At 39.9% G+C, this 26,002-nt stretch overlaps 1 protein-coding gene across 1 annotated transcript in view; it reads left to right on the forward strand.

Annotated features, from left to right (window-relative positions):
* Positions 1-23,179, forward strand: part of SNX31 (sorting nexin 31) — a gene marked incomplete at its 5' end in the record, with an annotated part of 60,683 nt that extends 37,504 nt beyond the window's left edge. The window contains 6 exons of the mRNA XM_080801633.1: positions 793-885; positions 5,166-5,369; positions 11,325-11,438; positions 14,311-14,388; positions 20,105-20,161; positions 22,759-23,179. Coding sequence (XP_080657759.1) covers positions 793-885; positions 5,166-5,369; positions 11,325-11,438; positions 14,311-14,388; positions 20,105-20,161; positions 22,759-22,851 — 639 coding nt within the window. The 3' untranslated portion in view covers positions 22,852-23,179. The remainder of the gene's footprint in view (positions 1-792; positions 886-5,165; positions 5,370-11,324; positions 11,439-14,310; positions 14,389-20,104; positions 20,162-22,758) is intronic.
* Between the last annotated feature and the right edge of the window lie 2,823 nt (positions 23,180-26,002).

The following is a 26,002-nucleotide window of genomic DNA, read 5'->3' on the forward strand; positions in this document are numbered from 1 at the left end:
ACTCAAGGTTTTCCCCTGAGGGGTTGACAGGCTAACTGAAGACCAGTGGAAAACTTCTTTTAAAACATGATAAATAGAAGCAGCATGGGCTAATCATACCAGTTTCCATCCCATCAGTTCTTTATGGAACTTCCTGTCTCCCTCAACCCTTGCTAGCCCTGAATATTATATATATATATATATATATATTTTAGTCTTTGCCAAGTCCAGAGGTAAAATATATAGATTTGTAATTTGGAATTCCTTTTTGTTGATTGCTGATACAAATTCCTTGTTGACATTTTTCCTATTGCTTTACATAAATAATATCAACTTATGCCCACATGTAATGCAGTCGTTTTCTCTGGTTTGCCATTTATTTCTTAGTTTTGTTCTTGATGGCTTTTATGTATAAAAGTTTTATATTTTCATGTAATTACATATTCCTTTATATTTTAAAAATATTATTCCTTACCTCAAGATCAGGCTTTTTTTTTCCCTGAAAAATTTTTTTAATATCTAAACCTTTATCTGGATTTATTTGATTGGGTGGCATGAGAAAAGAGCTAACTTTATTTTCTCTCCCAAGTGTGCCCAGTTGTCCCCAAACCATTGAACGATCTCTTCCTATACCCACTAATTTAAAAAATAATCTTTATAACATGCTTAATCCTTGTATATGTCCACTTGGGTTTGGTCTGTTTCTATAGCCTTTCATACATGAATGTGTTTTTGCCAGATTAATTAGTTTCTGCTAATCTTAAGCAAGCAAGTAAGTAAGGTTGCTAATCTTACCACTTCTGTTGTTTTAAGGCAGTTCAGGACATTGAGAAAGAATGGGTCAAACCCACACAGGCGCAGAGGCAGAAATTACAGGCTCTCCAGAAAGAAGACAATCAAACCAAGGTAAATCAGATATTGCACCAAGAGATATCCCTTGGAGGGGAGTTAAAGACACATATTAGAATTGAGCTATTTCTTAATTTATAAACCTATCAACCACAAAAAATGGTTTAAGATTAAGAAATGAGAATATCATCATTATTTTTTCTGATTATATTATTTAAAGATTCTGAAAAATACAGACAATAGATTGCGGTGAACCCTTTGCCCAGTTAATATAGACCCTCAGCATTTTTTTTTAACAACCACAGAGTATTCTGTTTCATAGTTATCATTTAGCTAATCAATTTCTTATTATTGGAAATCTGGTGGTTTCCAGATTTGCTGCTATAAATCACTTTGGCAGCGAGCACCACGAGGCCCAGGACTGTGTCTAATTTATACCTGTATGTTCCCAACACCTGGAACCGTTCCTAGCTGAAGGTCCCTGAACGCTGCAGCCAGCATCCTCTGTCTTGGAGTACGTGTTCTATTATTCCTTAGAATATATTTCTAGAAGAACGGTTTTAAAGCTTCCATAAAGATCGTACCAACTCGCACTCCCCCATGTCCCCAAGCAGTGATAGAAGCCTGACGAACAAGGCATAAGTTAACAGATGAAATGGATTCTGTTTCATCACATTGTCTTCTTTATCCTTTAGACTTCACCAGTGTTCACTCACCGATTTTAAACAAAATGCAAACAAAATTTAGAGGACTCATTTATACCTAAATTGATATAGAAAGTAATTCTTCAAAAGCTCAGATATTTTGAGAATGGTACTGATGGGCAGGATAAGAAAATGAAAAAAGTATCTACCGCCATGATTTAATATTTTCCTTCCTTGGTATTCTGCCTCAGCTTTGTTATGAAAATTTTGGAGTCCAATTTCAATTATAGTGTTTATTTTGATGGACAGAATATTTGGATACAATCGGTTACATCAGCTGCTTTGGATACAATTACAGATTCTAGGTACATTTCTGCTCCCTAAACTTATTAATTTAATGAATTTAGTAAGAATATTATTTTTACCATGTGCTATACTCCCCCCAAATTTGTATTTGTATTTTTGACACAAAACAAATTTTATTTTACCCTACTATTTGTAGTAGTTGTCTTTAAAAAACTATACTTTGAATGTATGAAATAGATGGAAAAAAAAAAAAGAACTGAAACATGATTCAAATTAACTGATATTCTCTTGAAGGATCTCAGGATACTGACATAAAAACTGGCATTATTTAAGTGTTTATGAAGTTCTTCTACTAGTAGATTCAGCACATTAACAATTGTCACTTCACTTTATGTCCATGTGCAAGAAAACCTGGGGTAGAAATTGAGGGAAATTAGGGGCGCCTGGGTGGCTCGGTGGGTTAAGTGTCTGCCTTCAGCTCAGGTCATGATCTCAGGGTCCTGGGATAGAGCCCCAAATCAGGCTCCCTGCCCAGTGGGAGGTCTGCTTTCCCTATGCCCCTCCACTGCTCACGCTCAAACTCTCTCTTTCTCTCTCTCTCTCTCAAATAAATAAAATCTTTTAAAAAAAGAAAATGAGTGAAATTAATTTAAAGGAGGAATGTGTTGATCTATATCATAGATAGGCTAACTGTAGCCCATGGACTACTGTTTCCGTAAATGAAGTTTTTTGTTTTATGTTTTTAATTAATTAATTAATTTATTTGACAGAGAGAGAGAGATCACAAGTAGGCAGAGAGGCAGTCAGAGAGAGAGAGAGGGAGAGGCAGGCTCTCCACTGAGCAGAGAGCCCGATGCAGGGCTCGATCCCAGGACCCTGAGATCATGACCCGAGCCAAAGGCAGAGGCTTAACCCACTGAGCCACCCAGGCGCCCCATGAAGTTTTATTGGCATGTGGCCATCATTTACATACTCTCTAAGACAGATTCTTGTGCTAGGATGATTGAGGTGGGTAGTTGCAGTAGAGACCATATGCCCAGAAACTGAAAATATTTACTATGTGGCTGTTTACAGAAAAGTTTGCCAACCCTCAATCTAAATGAAAATATATGAACATGTCTTTCTCTGTTATGCATGTTAAACTATCTTTTTTGGGTGTAAGCTTCTTTAAAAATCTAATTTTCTTTAAAAAAAAAAACAAAAACTAATCCTTGCAGATTTCTTTTAGTTTGCATATGGTCAGTAACATCACTATATGCACTTGTTGAATGACAAATGCCCACAAGTATTTTGAACGAGTTACTGATTCATCACTAACTTTCTAGAGAAATGGAGCTTAATTTTTAAACACTTTCATCTCCTTGAGAGCACCGCAGCCAAGAGTTGATTACAAAAGGTTTTTTAAAGTGTTAACATGCAATGAGATAAAGATCTGTATCATATAATAAATAAGAAACTATTGTAGCAAGAGCTTAAAATTGCTCTGTATGTTGTGGCAACATTACTCTGCCCCTACCCCACCCTTGCATACATAGTGTGACTCAGGACCTGTCGTTTCTGCCCTTTCCGATGACCCAAAGGGGGGCCAGGCAACTTGACGTATGTCTTAAATTGAAGGCAAGGACCACAGCACAATGAGCTGGTATGACGATGATATGTGGCTGGAAGGAACAGGAGCCTGAACACCTCTCCCGCCTTGTAGTGACAGTCAACTAGTCCCTCACAGCTCAAGTCTGTTCACGTTTCACTTCATCAGAGAGTGCTTCATATAGTCCTTGAAAGAACTTGCCTTGGTTCAAGAAAGGATCTGGAAAATGTCAGGTTGTCACTGAGGGATCTCTCTGATCACATTCAGTCTTCTCTGATTGTGTGAGAACTCCCTTTTCTTCACGCCCATCCCACACAGCATCAGGCAGGACCATGGTGGAAAGCTGGAAGAATCAGGTAGAGGTTCGCAAACTGGTATAAGCTTATTAAAAAGCAGTGGATAGGGGGCGCCTGGGTGGCTCAGTCGTTAAGTCTCTGCCTTCACTCAGGTGGTGATCCCAGAGTTCTGGGATTGAGCCCCACATCTCAGGCTCCTTGCTCAGTGGGAAGCCCGCTTCTCCCTCTCCTACTCCCCCTGCTTGTGTTCCCTCTCTCCCTCTCTGTCCAATAAATAAAATAAATCTTAAAAAAAAAAAAGTAATGGTTAATAATAATGCTTTCTTACAAAAGTGAAAAGTCCCGGATAGATATTGTCAGGGCAGGATGTCTAGACCGCAGGTGTGAACTGCAACTGTCCTCTGTTCTTAAGCCAAGTCAGAAGCAGAGGGAAAGGGGGCAACTGGGTGGCTCAGTTGGTTAAGCATCTGACACTTGATTTCGGTTCAGAGATCGAGCTCTGTATCTGGCTCTGTGCTGGTTGTGGAGCCTGCTAAAGATTCTTTCTCTCCCTTAAGGAAGAGGGAAAGCTAACCCTTAAAATTTACATAAAGGTGTTCCCTTAACACTATTGGGCTGTCTGTAACTCTACTTAGTAAGCAGTCTCACTCTCTGATTTTATTGCCATTTGCAAAATCTCTTCCTCTGACAATTCACACCATCATCATATAAAGCCGACTGTAAAAATTAACTACTTTCTTTCTACATAGACCTCAGCTTAGTTTTTTAAAAAAATGGCATTTTTTTTTTAAGGAGGCTCGATATCCCCTGTGGGGATTGAACTCAGACCCTGAGATCAAGAGTCGCATGCTCTCCTGACAGAGTCAGCCAGGCTCCCTAACAGCATTTTATTTATGTATTTATTAAATTTATTTATGTATTTATTTATTTATTTGAGAGAGAGAGAGAGAGAGAGAGCACCAGCAGTGGGAAGGAGTGGAGGAAGGCTCTGAGAAAGCCTGATGCGGGGTTTGATGCAGGACCCTGAGATCATGACCTGAGCTGAAACCAAGAGTTGGCGCTTAACAGACTGAGCCCCCCAGGCGCCCCCAAACAGCATTTTAAATGTACACTTTTTGTTTATTTTGCTGTTGTAATTTGCTGAGATAGAATCCTCTCTACTCGTTCATTTGATTCCCTCTGTTCTTCTCTGATCGTCATTCAGTCACCGAATATTTTCGTCCCCACTATGTACCAAGCACTATAGCAGGAGCAGAGACACAATGGTGAATGAGGCAGAAATGGTTCGACCTTGGCAGGACACACCATGAACTTCCCCAGGCCTTATTGTCAGGGAGCACAAGGGGCATTGTCTTCCGTTTGTATCATCCAGAAGAAAAAGGCGCTTTCACTGTGGCTCAATTCCGTGTGTTGTACTAGGATGGCAGTAGCTTCTGACAGAAGGTTGTCACCTTTTTCAAGCAGTCTTTTGCTTCTTTTGGCCCACCTTCACCCCCGGAGCAGTTTCTGGAGCTGTCCCGAGAGGTCCGGCACTACGGGTACTTGCGGCTGGATCCGTGTACCTGTGACTACCCACAGCCAGGCTGTGGGGTCGTCCTCTCTGTTGGCAAGAATGAGATCAGCTGCTGCATAACCCTGCCTGATAACCAGACCCAGGAGATCATTTTCCAGATGAACAGAGTGAAGCGCTGGCAGGTTACTTTCCTTGTAAGTATCTTGGCACTTTAAAGTGATTTAAAGTCTCTACTTTGGTTTAAAAATCCTCTTGTCTTTGGATGACAAAGTTGGCAGTAGGGAGGTGGTTCTGCCATTTGCATCACTACGTTGAGTGGACCAGCATCTTTGCCACATGAAGCATCGCCTGACGGTCAAAGCCGTCTATCATCTGGTTCAAGTGTCCCATCTATAGCAGTAGAGACACCCACCTTCCCACTTTGCTGTGACAGGCTTCTCTACTGCTTGGACGCTGGCTATAGTACAAGAGCATAAACAATGGCTGCTGTTTGTGGAATTCTTAACACAGACTCAGGACTGACAAGATCTCTACCCTTGCAAACGAGACGCTGACCAGTAGAGCTCTTCTTAAGGATCCCCTTCAATCATACCTACATTGCCATCTCCTCCCAGAGAAAACCCTATGATCAGATGTACTGAGTGCCTGCTTTGGGTCAGATGCTGTTCTGAGTGCTGCCACATCTACTATTTAATTAAATTCTTACAATAACTCAGTGAGCTAAGTGGGATTATCCCCTTTACACGGGAAACTGAGGTTAACTAGGAGAGGACAAACTCTGTTAGAGCAACTGTAATGCCCAGTTGCTAAGTCTACGGAATCCATGGGGATTTTTTAGCTGGGACAATACTAGGCCTGTTTGTGGCACTTGGTGTTGTCAACCATTTCTTGCTTCTCAGAATTCCCTCTCCTTCCTCCCCTGTTTTTGTGAGCTGCCTCTTCCTCTGAGCATTTCTGAAGCCCTCATTACCCCTGGGGTTCCATTTCCATCTTTCCACTTTGCATTCTCTGAAATCAATTGCCTACATCCCCATGGAAAGGTCCAGTATTTCCTAATGCCTTCTAGGCATCGACACCAGGTGTCTCATAGACATCCTTGCCCTCTCCTGCCCATCCTAGAGATCTTCTCCCTCTGTGTTCCCCATTTTGGCAGATAGGACTTCAACCACGTGCTAAATGCTGAACCAGCAATCTTGACATGATCAGCCTATGATTTTAGTCTTTTAAATTTATGGGAACTTGTCTATAGATCTGTAACTTGTCTATAGATCTATAGATCTGGTCTATCTTGGTAAATGTTCCATGTGTACTTGAAAAGAATGTGTATTCTGCCACAGTTGGGTGGAATATTCTAGAAGTATTAGGTCAAGCAGTTGACAGTGTTCAGATCTCCTGTATCCTTATATATTTTCTACTTGTTCTGTCAGTTGCTGAGAGAAGAGGAATGTTAAAACCTTCAGACCTAATTGTGGATTTGTCTATTTCTTTGAGGTTTATCAGCTTTCCCCCTCTTTTCCTGCCTTCTTTTGATTATTTCATGATTTGATTATTTTAGGATTATGAAAAAAACTTTATTTACACCATTTTTTAGCTCGACCTTTTCATTTATTGTTACTTTAGACTTTCTTGTGTACTTAAACTTATTACATTCCACTTTTAATTATTAATTATTATACCACATCACAAAACGCATAACAACGTTGTACTTCTGTTTTCCCTTTTGTGATAGCTATTGCCATATTTCCACAAATATAAGCCTTATGCTGCATTATAATTATTTTTGTTTTTAAATAGTTGATTCTTTTGGGGCGCCTGGGTGGCTAAGTGGGTTAAGCCTCTGCCTTCGGCTCAGGTCATGATCTCAGGGTCCTGGGATCAAGCCCCACATCTGGCTCTCTGCTCGGCAGGGAGCCTGCTCCCCCCTGCCCTGCCTGCCTCTCTGCTTACTTGTAATCTCTGTCTGTCAAATAAATAAATAAAAATCTTTAAATAAATAAATAAATAAAGGCAATGGAAAAAAGTTCTTTAAAAAAATAAATAAATAGTTGGTTCTTTTTAAACTTTGAGTTTGGATGTAACTGTAAGTTAGCATGCAGTTGTAAGAAATGGTACAGAGATCCTGTGTACTTTTCACCCACTTTTCTCAAATTGTTAGTTACACCTTGCAGTACTATAGTACAACATCGACACCAGAATACTGGCATTGATACAAGCAAGAGTCCTAGCATTTTCATCATCCCAAGAACCCCTCATGTTGGTCTTTTATGGCTTTACCCGCTTTCTCTCACCACACCTCTCTTTAGCCCCAAGGAACCACTCATCTGTTTGTTATTTTTATAATTGTGTTATCTCAGGAGTGCTATGTAAAACTTTGGGTGATGGTTATATCCATTTCTTTGAGTATGTTGATGGTTTCATGAATGTATGCATATGTCCAGACTCATCAGGTTGTGTACATTAAATATGCTCAGGTTATTTTTTACATCAATTATACCCCAATAAAACTGTTTTAAAAAAAAGGAAGCACTCTTAAAACAAGGGTATGTACTGATCAGCTGGTGAAACTGTTGTGACCAGAGGTTTGCAGGAACCTAACCCTGCATTTCCCCTGGAGCAATGACTCGGTGTTCAGTAATGCAGTGAATAATAAGAACTGACTGCATTTAGGAGACAAAAATATAAAAAAACAAGGAATTGATTACCTTAAAAATGGTCTCTAAATGGAATCATATGTAGTTTTTTTTGTTCTTTTTTTTTACTCAGCATCATTCTTTAGTGATTCATTCAGATTGTTGTATATATCAGTAGTTTGGTTCTTTTTATTGCTGAGCAGTATTCCATGGTATGGAATGGACAAGATTTATTTCACCAATCAGCCAATGAAAGATACCTGGTTGTTTCCAGTTTTTAGCTATAATGAATGAAATTCATATATCTATCTGTTTTGGGACACAAATCTCCATTTCTGTGGCATAAATGCTAGGGGGTATAATTGCTGGGTTATATGAAAGTTGCATCCTTAGTTTTTTAAGAAACTGCCAAATGGTTTTCAAGAGTGGCTGTGCTAATTTCCATTTCCACCAGTGATGGATGCATGACTGATGGAGTTTCTCTGCAGCCTCAACAGCATTTGGTATTGTCACTGTTTTTTAGTTTAGTTATTTGCCTAAGTGTGGAATGGTATTTCATTGTGATTTTAATTTGCATTCCCCTCCTGGCTAATCATGTTGACCAACTTTTCACGTGCCCATTTGCCATCTGTATATCTTCTTTTGTGAAATGTTTTCTTCCATATCTTTTGCCTATTTTCTAATTGATTGTTGGGTTGTTGTTTGTTTTTTTTTAAGATTTTATTTATTTATTTGACAGACAGAGATCACAATTAGGCAGAGAGGCAGGCAGAGAGAGAGAGAGAGAGAGAGGAGGAAGCAGGCTCCCTGCTAAGCAGAGAGCCCGATGCAGGGCTCAATCCCAGGACCCTGGGATCATGACCTGAGGCGAAGGCAGAGGCTTTAACCCACTGAGCCGCCCAGGTGCCCCATGTTGGTTTTTTTTTTTTTGTTTTGTTTATTTGTTTTTTGTTTTTCATTTTTCACTATTGTTTTGAGAATACTTCATATATTCTAGTTACTAGTCTTTGGTTGGATATGTGGTTTGCAAATATTTTCTCTTAACTCTGTAGTTTTTCATCCTCTCAACAAGGTCTTATGCAGAGGAAAAGTTAATTTCGATGAATTTCAATTCATCAGTTTTTTCTTTTATAGATTGTGCTTTTAGTGTTGAGTCGGAGAACTCTTTGCCAAACTCTGGATCCTGAAGATTTTTTTCTTAGAGTTTTTTCCTAAAGGTTTTACAGTTATAGGTCATACATTTAAGTCCATGACTCATTCTGAGTTAGTTTTCATCTAGGGTGTGAAACTCAGAATGACATTCCCTTTTTTGCCTGTGGAAGTCCACTAGCTTGGGACCATTTGTTGCAAATCCTGTCCTTTAACTGACTTGCTTTTGCACCTTTGTCACATATCAGCTGGGCACATTTGTGTGGATTTATTTCTGGATTCTCTAGTCTGTTCCATGATGCATGTGTCTATCCCTCCTCCAGTACTACATACACAGTCATTCCCTTCCTTTGTAACAGCTTTATCAAGATATAATTCACATACCATACAATTCACTTATATAAAGTGAATTCAGGGGCATTTAATTCATTCACAGAGTTTTACAGCCAACAGCACAATCAATTTTAGAATACTTTCATCACCTCAGAAAGAAGTCCCATATCCCTTAGCTTACGCCTGTAAGCTACCTACCAGCCCTAAGAAGCCGCTAATCTGCTTGTCTTTATAGATGCACCCATTCTGAACATTTCATGATTAATGGAATCATATATGATCTTTGTGACTGGCTTCCTTTACTTGGTGTAATGTTTCTAAGGTCCACTCTTATTATAGCATGTACCAACACTTTATCTTCTTCGTGGTCATATAATATTTTGTTGTATGGATATACTAAATTTTGTTTATTCAGTAATGTATCTCTCTTTTGGTTGTTATGAGTCATGCTGCTGTGAACATTTGTGTACAATTTTTTGTGGACATAGGTTTTCATTTCTCTCGAGTATATGATTGGGAGTGGAATTGCTCGGACTATGTTGGTAATTCCATGTTTCACTTTGTAAGGAACTTCTAGACTATTTTCCAAACAGTCTGCTCCATGTTATATACCCACTGGCGGTGTATGAGGGCTCTCCCCACACTTGCAAAGATCGTTATTCAGCCGAAGATCTGAAAAGAGCTCTCTAGAGCTCTTACTCTGTGTAAAGCCCTTGTCTGTGATCCTCTGCCCCACAGATTCTAAACTCAATTTCTTCAAACTTTCATCCCTTTCTCCTCAACTCAGCAAGACCTCTGGGCTCTGTTTGGGGTCCCCTTCCCTCCACTGCCTCCTGGAAACTCCAAGCAGTAAGCTAGGTGGCTGTAGGGCTCACCTCATTTGTTTTCCTTCTCCCCGGGTTAATAGTCCTGGATTCTATGTGGTTCAGTATCTGAAAACAGCTATTTTTCAGTTCATTTTCACCCTGATGCGGTCAGATGAATACTTCTAATACATAAATCTAATCGTGTTATTATCCAGCTTTTAAAATCAGTGAATGCATGCCTGTTGCCCTCAAAATGAAGTTCAGACTCCTTAACTTAGCTTATCAAACCTCGAACAGCTAGGGCTCTTTGGTGGCCAGCAATAGAAAGCAACACTTCTGGCTCTAGTGGAAAAAGGGGATTTATCAGAAAGGTGTGGAATAACCCAGTGACTCAAAGGAAGGCAGAGGCAGAGGCTTAGGAAAGTCAAGAACAAAATGAGCTTAGTGTTTCTAGGAAAGAAGGAATTCTTTATCAGGACATGCTCTTTGGATCTCTCCACTCTGGAAGCAAAGAAGGCACATAGAAGGCATTTGTCCAATTAGCCTGAACTTGGGTCATGTGCCCCGCCCTCCAGGAGGGCAGCATTCCCTGACAGCCCTACCTACGTGGGCGCAGGGAAGGAGAGAAGGTTTTCCCAAGGGCACTGGAGACTCCATTACTAGGAGAAAGAGGGGTAGATGGCTGTATAGCAAAAGTCAAATCTGCTTCCTCCGGAGTCCTCAGGATCTGGCCCCACACTGCCTCTCTGAGGTGAGCCTCTTCTCTCACCACCCTGCCTGCCTTGAAGCCTGTGTTTCCACTGCACTTGATCCCTTGCCACGTGTCCAGTGTGCCAGGTCCCTTCATGCCTCAGTGCACTTGCACTTGTTATTTCTTCTACCAGAACCACTTCCCACCGCCCCTGCACCCACCTCCCCCTCCAAAAAACCCCACAACAACAAACATGGAAGATTTCTACTTCTGCTGCTCAGGTATCACCACCTCCCTCCAGGAAGCCTGCCTTGACCTCTCTGAGTCTGGACTAGGTGTCCATCCTACCTCCTTCCATAGGCCTGGGTTTGCTTCCCTTATACTATTTATCATACCAAACTGTGTGACTTACTTTCACAGCCCCTGTCTATTGACAGCTTCCTGGCAATAGAGACGGTATCACTCGTTTTGGTATTTTGCCCAACAGTTAATAGCTGCTTCTGTTTCTATCGGAGATCAAATAATCTCTTGTCTCTGTAGGGAACTCTGCTGGATACAGATGGACCCCAGCGAACTCTCAACCAGAACTTGGAGCTCCGATTTCAGTTTAGTGAAGAGAATCGCTGGCCTTGGTTTGTTATTTACACCAAGCAGGTGAGTTCTTGGGGCAGCGCGTGAGAACCAGTGCTGAAATGCTCTCTTGCTTGCTGGGGTGAACAAAGCATATTACTCTTACCCAACCAAGCAGGGTCTTAGAATATGCTATACATCCTCCTTTTTGGCCTGTAACACTGTTGGGTTGTTGGGGTTTTTGTTTTTGTTTTGTTTGTTTGTTTTTTTGTTTCATTTCATTTACTAGTCACCACAGCCTTCAGGTCAATTAGAAATAGTTGTAGTTACTAAATAACAGAAGACAGAACTAATAGTGGCTTAGACAAAGTGTTGGTGAACTTCCTCTCAAAGGGCCAGATGGTAAATAGTTTAGTTTTGGGGCCCATCTGGTCTCTGCTACAACTACCGAACTCTGTTATAGCACAAAAGTAGCCACAGACAATGTGTGAACAAACAGGTATAGCTGTTTGCCAATAAAAATGTATAAAAACAAGTGAGGGGCTGGATTTATTGACCTCTGACTTAGACAATACGGATTTTCATCTCACTTAACAAGAATACTAGAGGTGATTGATACCCCTTTTATCTGGAAGGCAAAAGCTTTGCCTCAGAATCCCCCAGTAGACTTCCCATTATGTCTCACTGACCAGAAGTAAGTCACATGACCACTCCTAGCTGCAAGGGAGTCTGGGAATCCAGTATCTAACAAAAAACAACAGAATTCATGATCACCCTAGAGTAAGTGTGAGCTGGGCCCTTCATCATCAGACAAAATCCAGGTTCTACGAGGAGAGGAGAGACTGTTGGACAACAAACTATGCAGGTTTTCTATGACTTTATAACTGAAGTTGGAATAAATTTTTTTTTTAAAAAGACTTAATTTTCTAAATACCAAATTCAGCTGAAAAATTCTATGAACTAACTCAAGCTATTTCAAATTGGAATCAAAACTACAAACATTCTAAAATGAAACCAAAATACCAAAGTAATCTTTGTGTCAACATTTCGTTCAACTTAAGTCATTGGTGATCGCACTACGTTCCATGGAGCATTTTGGTTTCAGGTAACAAAAGCTCCCTGAGACTCTCTGCTTTTAGTATAGTTGCAATCAAAAGAGGATAGATACCAAGGTCCTCTGAAAAAACATGAAGTGCGAAACCAAATTCTAGGTTAAAGAAATGGGCCGTCAGGTTCACCTTGAATATGAAACATCCTTAGGGAAATGGTACGATGGTTTGCAGTCACTTGGAGAGATGCAGCTAGATCTTGGCAATGAAATTGCCTACCCTTGCCCAGAATGCTAAATGCAGTAGTTAAATTTTATTATGGTCTTTTAATGTAGTCTGTACCAAATGAGTTTAAGCCGCTACAGAGAGGGCAATAAACATTCTTTTAAAGGATTCCTAGTAAGGTCTTATTTCCTTTGAAGTGTGGGTTTATTGATACATACCCAAGAGCTACTTCTGCAAAAGGCAGAAATGTGGCTTGTGTGCCTTGGCAAATACAAATGAGGGTTGGGACCCCAATATTTTCTAGACCCTTTAAATAATAGCTCACTGCTTCTATATTGAATAAACCTTACCTGGTTTATAGCCAAGTCTTAACCTACATATCTGTGCATATTGTATGGAATATGGAATCAGTCCTCTTCTTGTGGGGTATTATTAAACATCCTTCCATGCTCTATCAACTCAGTGTATGTTGTTTAACTCTTTCATACCCTGGTTTTATGTAGGTTATAGATATGCACAGATAAACAGGGTTAGTTTTTAGCTAAACCAGGAAATCAAAATTTGTTTTTGTACATAAATCCCACCTCTTTTACTCTTTTCCTTATTGTAGTAGTGCCTTCCTTCTCTTCCACCTCCTTTTGCTCCCTTTAAATAAATTAAATTCTGGTCAAGCTCTACAGTCCTGCAAGACTTTGAGATGCTACCCATATGTAGCCATTCTCCCTCTATTCTACTTTCTATGTCCCACCCTCCAAGAGTCTCTGCTTTGGCTACCATCCCAACCTGGGTTTTCTCTCTTTTCTTTCTCCTGCTCTCCATCACCACCCTCCCTTCAGTGCCAGTGACCATCCTTGAGCATAAATTTATACTAAGGGCCTGCAACCTCAAGCTTTAAGCTTTGTCTCAAACTTTAGTAGGGCCAAAAGAGAAAAGTACAAGCCAAGGATTGAGAAGAGGACAAAGGAAAAAGAGGATTAGTGGGAAAAGGAGCAAGTAGGGAAGCCATAGGGAAACTTAAATTGGCATGTGGGGTGAAGATCCTGGAAAAAGGAAACCCCAGCTCTTGTGTGACAAGATATCTAATGTGGGTCTTGACACTGACAACGATGAGCCAACAAGAAGTCACAGGTGATACTGGGAGCAACCATCAGTCTTAAAAGTGAGTGATTAAAGGTGCCAGAAAAATAAGAACGTGATGAAAAATAGTTTTTTTTTTTAGTTCAGTAAAAGCCGTAAGGTGCTAATATACCCTTTCAAACAGGTTACTATTTATGTCTAGTAATAGGTCTCTCAATAATAATGTATACAGTTAAATGTAAGATCAACCATCCTCCATTGATTTGATTACAATAATAAGCACTTTTTGTTATTTGTTGCTTGTTATTTGAGCTGCTTACAAAGTAATGTGAAGAAATAGGAGGGAAAATTTTAAGTGGGGAAAAATTAGGAAATGTAATGATTCTCTGTCTTTTTAAAAATTTGCTCTAAGTACATCCATGTAATTAAGAAAATGTATGGCTACTTGTTAATTGCATCTTATACAAATTTATGGAAATTAAAGATGAAATCTAAATTCTTAAAAGCATGCTGTTGGAGAGCAGAGTTCAAAATCTGCTTTGTGGTGTGAGGAGGGAAGAAAGATCTCTTCAGTCGAGCGATTTCTTTATTTCTGGATTCTTTAGGCTTTTTTGCTGAGTAGCTGCTTGAAAAAGATGATCTCAGAAAAGATGGTAAAGCTAGCTGCAGAGAATCCAGAAATGGTAAGTGCTCTTATCTGTGTATCTTTTTCACTTTAAGTTCCTACCATCAGCCAACATTAACCTACAGGGATGAATTCTGGTCCTCTGGGATAGAACCCAACCTCCCAGAAGTGAGCTCCTCTGCCTTCTCTAAAGAGCTCAGTCTTTAGAATTCAAGCCATTTTATCAAGAGAAGTGTCCTTCCATTGCTCTCTATTCTTGTATCTCTGCTTTCCCCCAAATGGAAGATTCCAGATTTATCATAAAAACTACATCATAAAGTCAGGATCCAGAGGGGTCTTAAACATAGCAGCGATGAACTTAAATAAGCTCTACACTTCTGTCTCTCGAAAGAACTCACAGTTTCTTGAAGCTTCCGCTGTGCCAAATTAAAATGCCATTAGCAGTCAAAGGAAGCCATAGAGAAAAAGAAATTCTTAAGGCCATAAATTGTTCTCAGTGTAAAATTAAACTTTGCTTTTCTAGTCTGTATCTCTTCAATAAAGGCCTGGTAACTCATTGAGAGGGTTGTGGCAGACTATAAAAAGAGACACTGAGATTTTAAACTTTTCGACTTGCCTTGTCACCGTTATGATATAAGCATATCCTAAATAAGACAGTACAATTGGAACTTTAAAAATGATTACAAATACTCATACTTTAGTATTACTAATACTAATGCGTTACTAATACCAATACAAATACAAATACTTTTTTAAAATACTAATGCCTGGTTGACATGTATAAACTTTCTTTTTTTTTTAGCAGAATGTTATACTGATCCTTAAAAATGCAACAGAAACATTTGGAAATGTTCTCTAATGTTTTCATTGAAATTGAGTCCTTTATAAAGAGGATGGGTGACATCTTTTGTTAAACATTGCTTTTTACTAGACTTTGAGTCTAGTAAGGACTAGAGAAAATAGTTGCATTTTATCCTTATTTCTCTTTCTTCTAAAACTGAAAATATTTTCCTAGGGAAAATAAAATTTACTGCCCCTTGGTATTCAAACAATTCAAAGTGTACCATAGAGTAGCAAATCAAGCAATGAAGGAATCATGGATGGTCTTTTTTAAAGAGTCATAAAATCTAACCTCTGAGGCAGGATGGACCCCCTTAGGCTTCCATTATTATATATAAAAAAAGAAGAAGAAAAAGTAGTTAACTGAAGTAGCCCCATTAAAGGGAGAAGTACTCTCAAATGTGGCTGAATAAAATGTAAGCTACTTGATGCAGGAAATACTTGTACAATGAGTAGCTAAAGCGTTTGCTGAATAATAGAAGGTAGTGACCTATTTAAAGTTAAAAACACACACACACACACACACACACACACACACACACACACACACACACTAACCACATTCTTTAGATTTGCACACAAATTGAAACCTATCCTTTCCCGTGGCAGATAGTGAAATCAGCATGTCAGTCAATATTGCATTGCTTAATCTAAATAATCACAAGTTTTAGTTCCACAAGCTCCTTCCCCCCCCACTTTCTTGTTTTGGTTCTTGGAAAGAAAAGAGCCTTCCTCTGGAAAATCGGGTTTTTGAGGCACCTGGGTGGCTCAGTCAGTTGAGCATCCAACTCTTGATTTCAGCTCAGGTCATGATCTCGGGGTCCTGGGATCAAGCCCTGCATCACGTTGGGCTCTGCACTCAGTAGTTGGTGGGGGCCGATCTGCTTGAGATTCTCTCCCTCTGACCATCTCCCTGCTCACTCTCACTCCCCCTCTTTCTCTAAAATAAGTAAAAAAAAAAAAAAAAAAAAAAAAAATTCCTAATTAAAAAAAAAAGAAAATTGGGTTTTCAAGGGAATATTATAGGGATAGTCCATATTTCAACCTGAAATTTCATCTACAAACCCCTGGGTAGAATGGGACCCTGGAAAGTGAAAATTGCAGACAGATCAGTTCTTTGAATGTATACTGAGTTCTGGGTTTCCTCACAAAGCACAGTTGACCAGAACAAGTCATTTTGTGGAACTTTAAGTAGCCATATAAATGTGTGACTGTGACATCCACTCATTTTCTAGGTAAACACAGAAAATCTGAACTGACATGTATTACTTATTAAAGTCTTATATGGACTAGGATTCAGAGGTCTATTTTGCAAGGTAGAATAGATTCCAAGATTTTGAAAATCATGAAGAATCTGGAGAGGGGGGAGAGAAATTGAGGAAACTGTAACCAAATGAACCCCATAAATCAGACAGTCCCTAGAAGCAGATGAAATAGTACTATTTTATCCTAGTAAGAAGAAAGGCTTTTAAAGAAGAAATTTAGTGCTAACTTAATTAACTTAGCTATACGCATTGCTTTCAATGATAAGACTTGAATCGTTTCTGAAGAGATTATTAAAATTTGAAGTCAAATGCACTAAAAAAAAATGTGAACATACAGCAAAATCACGTTATATTCTTTTAAAGGCAGTATTAACTGCAAACCAGAAGGGGAAAAATTGTAACATTCTTTTTAGAGCTGTGCTCCTATGAAAAAACCTATAATCAATAAATTTTGTTATTATTTGCTCCTTTTAACTAAAACAGAATTTTAAGAAATATTTTATGCGAAAATAAAATGTATTTGTTACCAGTAGATTTAGCTATATATAATGAAGAGAAAAACAAGACAAAAGAAGTGTCCTAGGTAAAATAAAAGTCTGTATCTTTCTCATCTACAAGAAACCCAGTAGGCAGTCTAGAGCTGGAATAGCGACTCCATGATGTCATTAGAGACCTTTCTGCTCTGCCATCTTTAGTGTGTGGCTTTACCTCATGTTTGAAGATGGCTGCTGGAGCTCCAGTCATTACATCCACACCCTAGGCAGGAGTATAAATGGAAAGTAGGAATGGCTCATCTCTCTTCTTTGAGGAGGGGTCCCTGAAGTCCCACAGATTTCAACTTACAGTTCATTGGCCCGGAGTTAGTCACACCACAGGCCTATACCTACCTGCAAGGGAGTCTGGTAAATGTAGTCTTTTTACAGGTTATGTTGTCTCTCCAGATAAATTTGGGTGGCATTACTAAGAAAGAAGGGCAGAATGGAAAATAGAGTGGGCTACCAGCAATTTCTGTCATTGAAAGAAATCTAAAAGACATTAAGAAAAGGAAGCAGATATATTTTATGCAATAGATGTGTTCCTAATGAGTTTTTGAAAGTGTATCATTATTATTATCTTGTATATTGAACCATAATCTGAATATATGCAAGAGATCAGGAATAAGATGGTGACTAATTTTCTGAATTGAAAAACAACTTACATTTTTTATTAATCCATACCTAGTTTGTTTTATTAGTTTGTATGTTTTTTCCTTAGGTTTACTAAAAAGTGATTCTGAATCTCTAAATTGGTTTTCTGGGAATGTTAGACTTCGAAGAGTTGGTGCTGTCTAGAAAACAGAAAAGTACAGGTACATCACAGCCCACTTGAAAATGGTGAGAGCATAGCAGGTAGACAGAATTTTAGAGAGCCAGGCGGAAATTACCCTGTGAGAGTAAGTAGTTATTAAAAGAAACTACCTGTTGGTGAAGAAGTGTATATAGGAATACTGCGTTATGAAAAGAGGATTTGCTCGCTTCCCCCCCCCCAACTTTATTCCCCCTAGTATATAAAATATTTAAAGCTCTTATTTGAGTAAGTCAAGGAAACAGATATCAGAAATAGCTTAACATCCATAGTGGGTTCTGTTTTATTTTTTTCGACATAGGGAGGGGAGGAAGGGGAAGAAGAATAGGAGAGAGAAACATTCTGAGCTGTTTTCGCCAACATCTGTATTTCATTGCACAAGGCTACTTACAAGCGATAACGTAATATTGTAAACAATAACAATAATACTGTAACAAAACATGTAAGACAACAGAGCATTAATTTCTCATTTACCAAGACTTAATAACTGATTTTTAAAAAAAGATTTTATTTATTTATTTGATAGAAAGAGCGTGAGTGTGGAATGGGGCAGAGGCGGGAGAGGGAAAAGGGGGGAATCTCAAGTAGCCTTTGCGTTAAGCGCTGAGATCATGACCTGAGCTGAAACCAAGAGTCAGACCCTTAACGGACTGAGCCACCCAGGCGTCCCTAGTAACTGATTTTTTTTTTAAATTATTAAGCTGGGCTTCAAATACATGAACATACCTATTAATACTAACCTAAAGGAAGTCCTTTGCATCCTTCAAAGCAATCTATTTTATAACGATATTAACTGTAGTTCAAAGGCAACGCTCTTTTGCGGTGTCATGTTACTTATCCCACTTATTTTGAAATGTTCTTCCTCCTTATATTCTCATGAAGAATAAGCAGTAATAAACAATTCACACCTCGTTCTTTTTTTTTTTTCCTCACATGTCATTCTTGCATTTACAAACGCCATTATTTACCAGACAGTGGTTGGAAACTCGAGGATCCAGAGTCAAGGACTTTATGTGTTGGAGGAGAGAGGCGGTAGAGTGATACGTTAAAACACGTATCTTAGGGGCACCTGGGTGGCTCAGTGGGTTAAGCCGCTGCCTTCGGTTCAGGTCATGATCCCAGACTCCTGGGATCGAGTCCGGTGTCAGGCTGTCGGGCTCTCTGCTCAGCAGGGAGCCTGCTTCTCCCCCTCTCCCTCTCTCTCTGCCTGCCTCTCCACCTACTTGTGATCTCTGCCTGTCAAATAAATAAATAAAATCTTAAAAACAAAAACCCGTATCTTAACACTAGTGGCTGAGAAGAGTGTTCTTTTCCTCGAAGAAGCGTTTAGGAGTTCCTTCTCCTGAGCCCTGCCCAGGTCACGTTTCCTGGCTGTGCCAGGCACTGCTTGCCTTTCCCAGTTCCCTGTGCACTCTCCTCCACCCCACTCTGTGCTCTGGAGACACATCTCCGTGTGTTGCCATCTTGCTCTCGGGCCTCCTACTGGGGTCACCCATGGGAAAACCCAGCCACACTGGATGGAGCGTGGAAGAAAAGTGAGATTGTGGGATTTATTTCTCCAGTTCTGTCGCTGCCGGGTCTCTGTGGTCGACACAGCCTTCTACTGAGGGCCAAGCTCCTGGAGGTGGCCTCTCCTCCCCGAAGCTCTCGCTCCCCTCATTCCAGTACCAGCTGCTACCCCTGCCCCTTCCGGCCTAGGAGTGGAAAACATTACCCTCCAGCCCCTCACAGCGAGCCCCTGGGGGCTCCAGCATCCCTTCCCTGACTCATTTAATCCTGTCCGCACCTCCATTAAATAGTTCCTTTTAAAAAAAAAAAAAAAAACTGCTCCTCGGGAGTGTGCCATCTGTTTTCTGCCGGGACCCTGACTGTTATATTAAGTTTACCTCATGTACGGGAGGTGTATTCAAGTGTCTTGAATTTCCATTTGATCTTTACTTGATTCATGGTGCCTTTTGATTAACCGAAGCCCCGTTTGGCTTTGATTCAGCGTATGGATTGGGGCTCTGTGGATTATTTCAGGATTTAGGAGTTCATTTCGTGTGAAGTCCTTTTGGAAGCTGTGTTAAATCACAAAATCTATAGGCAACCACCAGTGTTAAACGCGAACCTTCACTTCACTTTCAGGGGCTCCATTTCTGCCACGTTTGTATATTTGCAAATGAAGGGGGGATGTGTGGATGGGAAGCAGGTGTGCCTGCTGACTGGCAGTCTTGGAGACCATTAAGAGGATTATTGTGGAAGGGGAAACGTGCTAGTTAAATAGATTATTTGTGTGCTTGCTTCTCCAGGCTGTGCTGACTGACATTTTACTAATCTATTTAGCAGATTGAAGTTCCAGAACAAGGCAAACGTAAAAAACACCGTGTTCAACAAAGCCAGGTCTGTGAGTAAAATGATGTAATTGAGACATTATAATTTTGATAAATCTGTCCTTTTCCCCCTTTAAGTAACCAAATTCATTCATTCTACTTTTAAGAACAAGCCAGAATTTTCTCCCCCAGAAGCTCTTCCACGTAGGATTGTGCCGATGGGAGGACCACCACAGAGGGATAGTATTGTTTTACTGTAGTACCCAGCAGGGCCGGGAGACACACTCTCCTGAATTTTTACATAGAAAATTTCCAAGAACATAAAATTCTTTAGTGATTTTCTCCTACACGCCATGCATTTTTTTTTTTTAATCCTCTTTCTGGTTTACATTTTCCTTTCATGAATTCTCTGCAAGGTACTCTGTAGAAAACAGCCTTTAAGTTTATTAAATACTGTTTGGAGCATTTAGGTCTGTTGGGCAGATAACAATAATAGTAAATATCATACTGAAAAGCATAGTAGGCACTCAGTGCCAGGCACTGTTCTAAGCATGTTTATGTGGATCACCACATTCATTCTCACCAAAGTCCTATAAATCATTGGGGGAAACAGGCACAGAGAGGTTAGGTGACTTGCCCAGGTCACACAGTAATCGATGGGGGGGAAGAAGCAAGATGGTCCATCTCCAGAGCTGTGCCCTTAACTAACTCTTCCTTTCTACATTCAAATCCTAGTGTATGTAAGTGAAATAAAGGTGACCTCCAAGTAGCATTTGAATGGAATTTATTATCGATCCACTCCTGTTACACAGTCTGCTTGCTGTGTATATAAATGTACTAAGTATATAAGGACAGTACTTATGAAAATATAAGGTCCTCTCATGAGTGACTAAGCTCAGTAAAAAAAAAAAAATTTAAACACAGACTAAATGCAAAACTTACTCTCTTTCATAATACCAGCTTTTCTGGCTGCTTAGATCAGAGATGGGGGTAAGAACTCCACCACGGACTGGTGGATATGTCCTCAAGCAGATAAAAAAAACTAAATGTTTAAGGGACTCCTGAGGTGCTTATTAAAATGTAAATTCCTGGGCCTCACTCCAAAAGAGTGATTTAGCAGATCAGCATTTATAGCAAGCACCCCAAAGGGGAACACTGCGCTGAGGTTCAATTTCTTTACCTGTAAAGTGTAGGTAGTAATCACTCCATCACTCCCATTCATCAGCATCATAGTGATTAGCACAGAGGTGTGGTTCTCAACCTTGGCTACGTGCTGGAATCACTTGGGGAGCTCTAAAAACAAATCATGGCTGGGCCCCACCCTCAAAGACTCTGACTTAATTGGTCTAGGGTCCTAGCAACAGAATTTTTAAAAGCTCCTCAGGCGATCTAATATACAGCCAGGATTGGAATTATTATCCTGGAACAGTGGTTCTCAAAGTTTGGTCCCCAGAGCAACACCATCAGCATACCTTGGGAACTTACTAGAAATTTAAATTCTCAGACCCCAAACCTACTTCCTCAGAAACCCCAGGGATGGGGGCTAGTAATCTGTGTTTAGCAAGCCCTCCAGATGAGTCTGATGCATGTCAAATTTTGAGAGTCCCTGTTCTAGAACAATAGATAACACATAGCACAACTATAATCAACATTGAAACTAATTCAGATGTTCTCTCAGATGAACAGCAATGCTAAAATAGGCCAACCTCCCTTATGCTCTAAGCAGGGCCAGCATGTCAAAAGTTGTCCAAGTGTATTGAATCTCAACTTTATTTAGCAAATCTTTATATAGAGCTTATCCTGAGCCAAGCACTGTTCTAATTGCATTCCACATATAACTCATTTAATCCCCATAACAACCCAGCTATTATTATTATCCTTGGTTTATAGCCAAAGGAACTGAAAACACAGAAAGGTTAAGCAACTTGCTCAAGGTCACACAGCAAGTAAATGACAGAGCCAGTATCAGAACTGAAGCAGTATTTATTTGTTGTTTAACCAATAAAGTTTGTTTATTTCTTTAAACACTTTGCCCTGGGGGCCTCTCTATCAAGACAAATCCCTCAAAGATTAAAAAAAAAATTAGCTTATCTGGCCATTAAGGAACATTTGTTTCACCAGGGACAAAGCCATGGCCTTGTCTCTGAGGTTTCATAAATATCGAAGGCCAGTTCTTCACTCACTGAGGGTTTATAGCAACCATAACCACTTACAATGTTTTAAAATATAAAACTTGTTAGAAATTTGTATTTGTGTGGGGTGTGCACTAAAGATTTGACATAGAGTTAAAAATGGAAAGTTGCATAGCTTTAAGGGGGTGAGGCTGGGGGCGGGGGCGGGGACGGGGGTGGGGGGGGTGTGGAGTGTAAAAGGATGAGGGCAGCATCCAAATGTTACCTGGGGACATCCCAGTGCCTGGAAAGGCCCTCTGAACAGGTCTACCTCAGCTACCAGCAGGAGGCACTCTTGGTCCTAACACAAACACCTACCCCAAGACAAAGCTTCTATGGGGGGAAAAAACACTTGAAATAACCATCTTTTAAATAAATGTAACCTTTCTGTTGCCTTTTTAATATTATTTTAACATTCTCATGACTTTGTAATTATTATTGTTGTTATGGAAATTATTTCCTCACATATATTTCTGAACTGTTTATTTCACAACAGAAAGATTTTTCTCGTTTTCTACCAAGAAAAAGCAAGATTGAGATGGCCAATGTTGACTGTGTTTTTGGGACCGTAGAGGAAGAAGACCTTTGATGAGAAACTCTCACATTTTTAAATGTCCTCTGGGGCTGTCTCAACAGCGAAAGAGCTTGGGGATTGAAAGTGGGCTGTCCACCAGCAGTGGAAGAAATGGGACCCCTTCCCATTTTCTCCTGCCATTAAGATGAAACAAGATGGGCTTGGGAGGGAGACAAACCATGAAAGACTCTTAATGTCACAAAACAAACTGAGGGTTGCCGGGGGAGGGAGGTAGGGTGGTGGATTTATGGACATTGGTATGTGCTATGGTGAGTGCTGTGAAGTGTGTAAACCTGGCGATTCACAGACCTGTACCCCTGGGGCTAATAATACATTGTTTATTAAAAAAATTTAAAAAATAAAAAAAAAACATAAATGCATTGTAAAAAAAAAAAAAAGATGGACTGTATTCACCAAGGGTACTTCAGAGCTCTGTCAATCTTAAGATTAAAAAGAAATACGAACCAAGTTATACACTTTGCTTTTAATGACTCATAAATGACAAGTGGAAAATCCAAATCAATTAGTATGAAGTTTGTTTGTTTGTTTTTTCACTCTAATAGATGTTTACCTGACTTGATGAGTCTTCTGTATGTTCTGATACTACATGAATGAAAAGCTCAGCATAAAACACTATAAATGTGTTTGGGGTTAAGTTCTGAAGACATGACTCACCCCCTCCGGATAATGTGGCTCTAGGAAATGGAATCATTGAAAAAGAAACCTGGACTTCACTGATCCATCCATAGCACCGAGCAAGGAGGTGATGAAATACTAATTTCTTTCCTTACATAGACCTGAGCCTCCCAATTGGGACGGACCAAAAGTAACAGTTGGCCCATTTCTCTACTTCTCCACTGATGTAACTATATTTTATCTTTGAATATGAAATTCAGTTTAATAATCACACGCTATTTTGAATATTTTTTATTTTGGAAAGCAATAGGACCCTGCACTCAAATTCAGATACTCTGTAAGTCTCTTATCTTTAAAACCATGGATATTTTTTTCACTAGATTTTTCCTTATGTAGTTTCAGTTTATCATGATAATGAATAAATGTAATTATATATGGAATTAAGACTGCAATAAGGGAGAGGGACAGAGGACTCTATGTAATGTAATTAGATAAAGTACAATATTCTAATGTTCTTTTCTCACTGGATTGTGTAACTAATTATGTAATAAATATGAAATATATTCTAGTGAATATAAAATTTACTGATGAAAATTCTGAGATGATCTCTCTGAAATATAGACTCTATTAAAGTCCTGTAATGTTTATAAAGCAGTGCCTCCAGCCATAAATTCTAGTGCCATTAAGTTTTGTATTTATATTTTGGGCAGTAGTAGGAGGTTTTGTGGGGGAAGGGGTATAGTAAACATCCCAAATCATCCATGGTGACGGTATTAATGGATTAAGATACATTTTCAGGTTAAAGTAGAAGTTTATCTACTATTTTGCCAATTTAAGAATAGTTTGTCAATTTCTTTTTTTTTAAATTTTATTTATTTATTTGATAGAGGAAGCGAGAGAGCACAAGCAGGCAAAGCAGGAGAGGGAGAAACAGTCTCCCCACTGAGCAGGGAGCCCAATGCAGGGCTTGATCCCAACACCCTGGGATCATGATCTGAGTGGTAGGCAGATGCTTAATGACTGAGCCACCCAGGCGCCCCATCAATTTCTTTTTAATTGCAAACACCTACACCGTGTAAGAGCCTACTAGAGAGACTAGGAATGCAAAAAGAACTTGTATTGGGGGGTGAGAAGATACATATACTAGATTGAACCATACCCAGTTGCTGTTTTGTAGGTCAAAAACAGTTTTATGTTGTCAGTTTCATATGTTTCAACCTGATACCTGAGAGCTGATAATCCCAGACAACACATGGCTGGTGTCTAGTGTGTAGTGTGCACCTGTGTGTCGGAGGAAGTTGGGGATGGTCAGGAAGGCCCATGGGGAAGAGAGACTTTGAAGAAGGAGTAGAGCCAAGTGGAGGAGAGACACATGTGAAAGGGTAGGGTAGGACTTAACAGGACCACGAGTGGGAAATGATGAGCAAAACCACACTGTGTGCTGGCAAAGTTTTAGGTTAGGGAGTAGTTAGGAGATAAAGATAAAAGAGAAGAGGGATCAGTACCTATGCAGACACAAATGCAGCATTCCTTTTTATTTTTCTTTTTAAGATTTTATTTATTTGACAGAGAGAGAGAGAGAAAGTGCTGGAGCGCAAGCAGCGGGGAGAGGGATGGGGGAAGGCTACTCCCCACTGAACAGGGAGCCTGATGTTGGATTTGATCCCAGGACCCTGAGATCATGACCTGAGCTGAAGGCAGACACTTAACTGACTGAGCCACCCAGGCGCCCCACAAATGTAGCATTCCTATAAAATGAGCAGAGTGGTTTATCCCTTATTTGAAGATGGCAAAAACAGAAGGATTTGTATTTAATAGTTTTTTCCCAAGACATAGAGATCATCATCAATATCAGGAAATGAGAAGAAACAAGTACCTTCCATAGTATGTACCATGAAGAATAAAGGAACTGGGGTAGTGGAAGACAAAACTCAAAATTTACTTTGTAAAATGACACATTCCTTAGCAGTTATGTGGGAGAAGAAAGAACCATTAGCCCCTTTGGGGATTACTGGGCCTGTCTTTATCTAGAAGGAATTGCAGGCTTGAATTACTTCTGCATCAAAACACTTCATCAGTGGGTGAAAAGTCTAAACTCCGACCCCCAGAGTGGCCTTCCCTGCTGCAGGCTCTGAGAGAGAGGCCAGCCGTGGGCCCCCCTCTGTCCTGAGGGTGATGACCTCACTCTTGTGTGGTGCTGCTGGGTGGAACCTTCCCAGCAGCCTAGCCCCTCAGCACGGGACAAGACATGAGCCAGTGCATGAACATTGTAAAGGTGGGCAGCTCCTGAAACCCTTCGGATAACTTCTAAGTGGGGTGGCAAGGCTTTGGAAATTACCAGCATATGCTATCGTCTATAGATTCACTCCCTTTATACCTTTGCGACTGCCAGCCAAATTTTCTCCTGATGCATCTGTTCTCACCAACATCACTTCTCCCTGTTTCTAGACGCATGTATGTGTTTCTGTGGCTGTTCGTTCTCCTAAAATTACTGGCCTAAGCACCTGGTTCACAGGCCAACCCACAAGGG

This window comes from Martes martes, assembly GCF_963455335.1.
Source record: "Martes martes genome assembly, chromosome: 4".
Lineage (NCBI taxonomy): Eukaryota > Metazoa > Chordata > Mammalia > Carnivora > Mustelidae > Martes > Martes martes.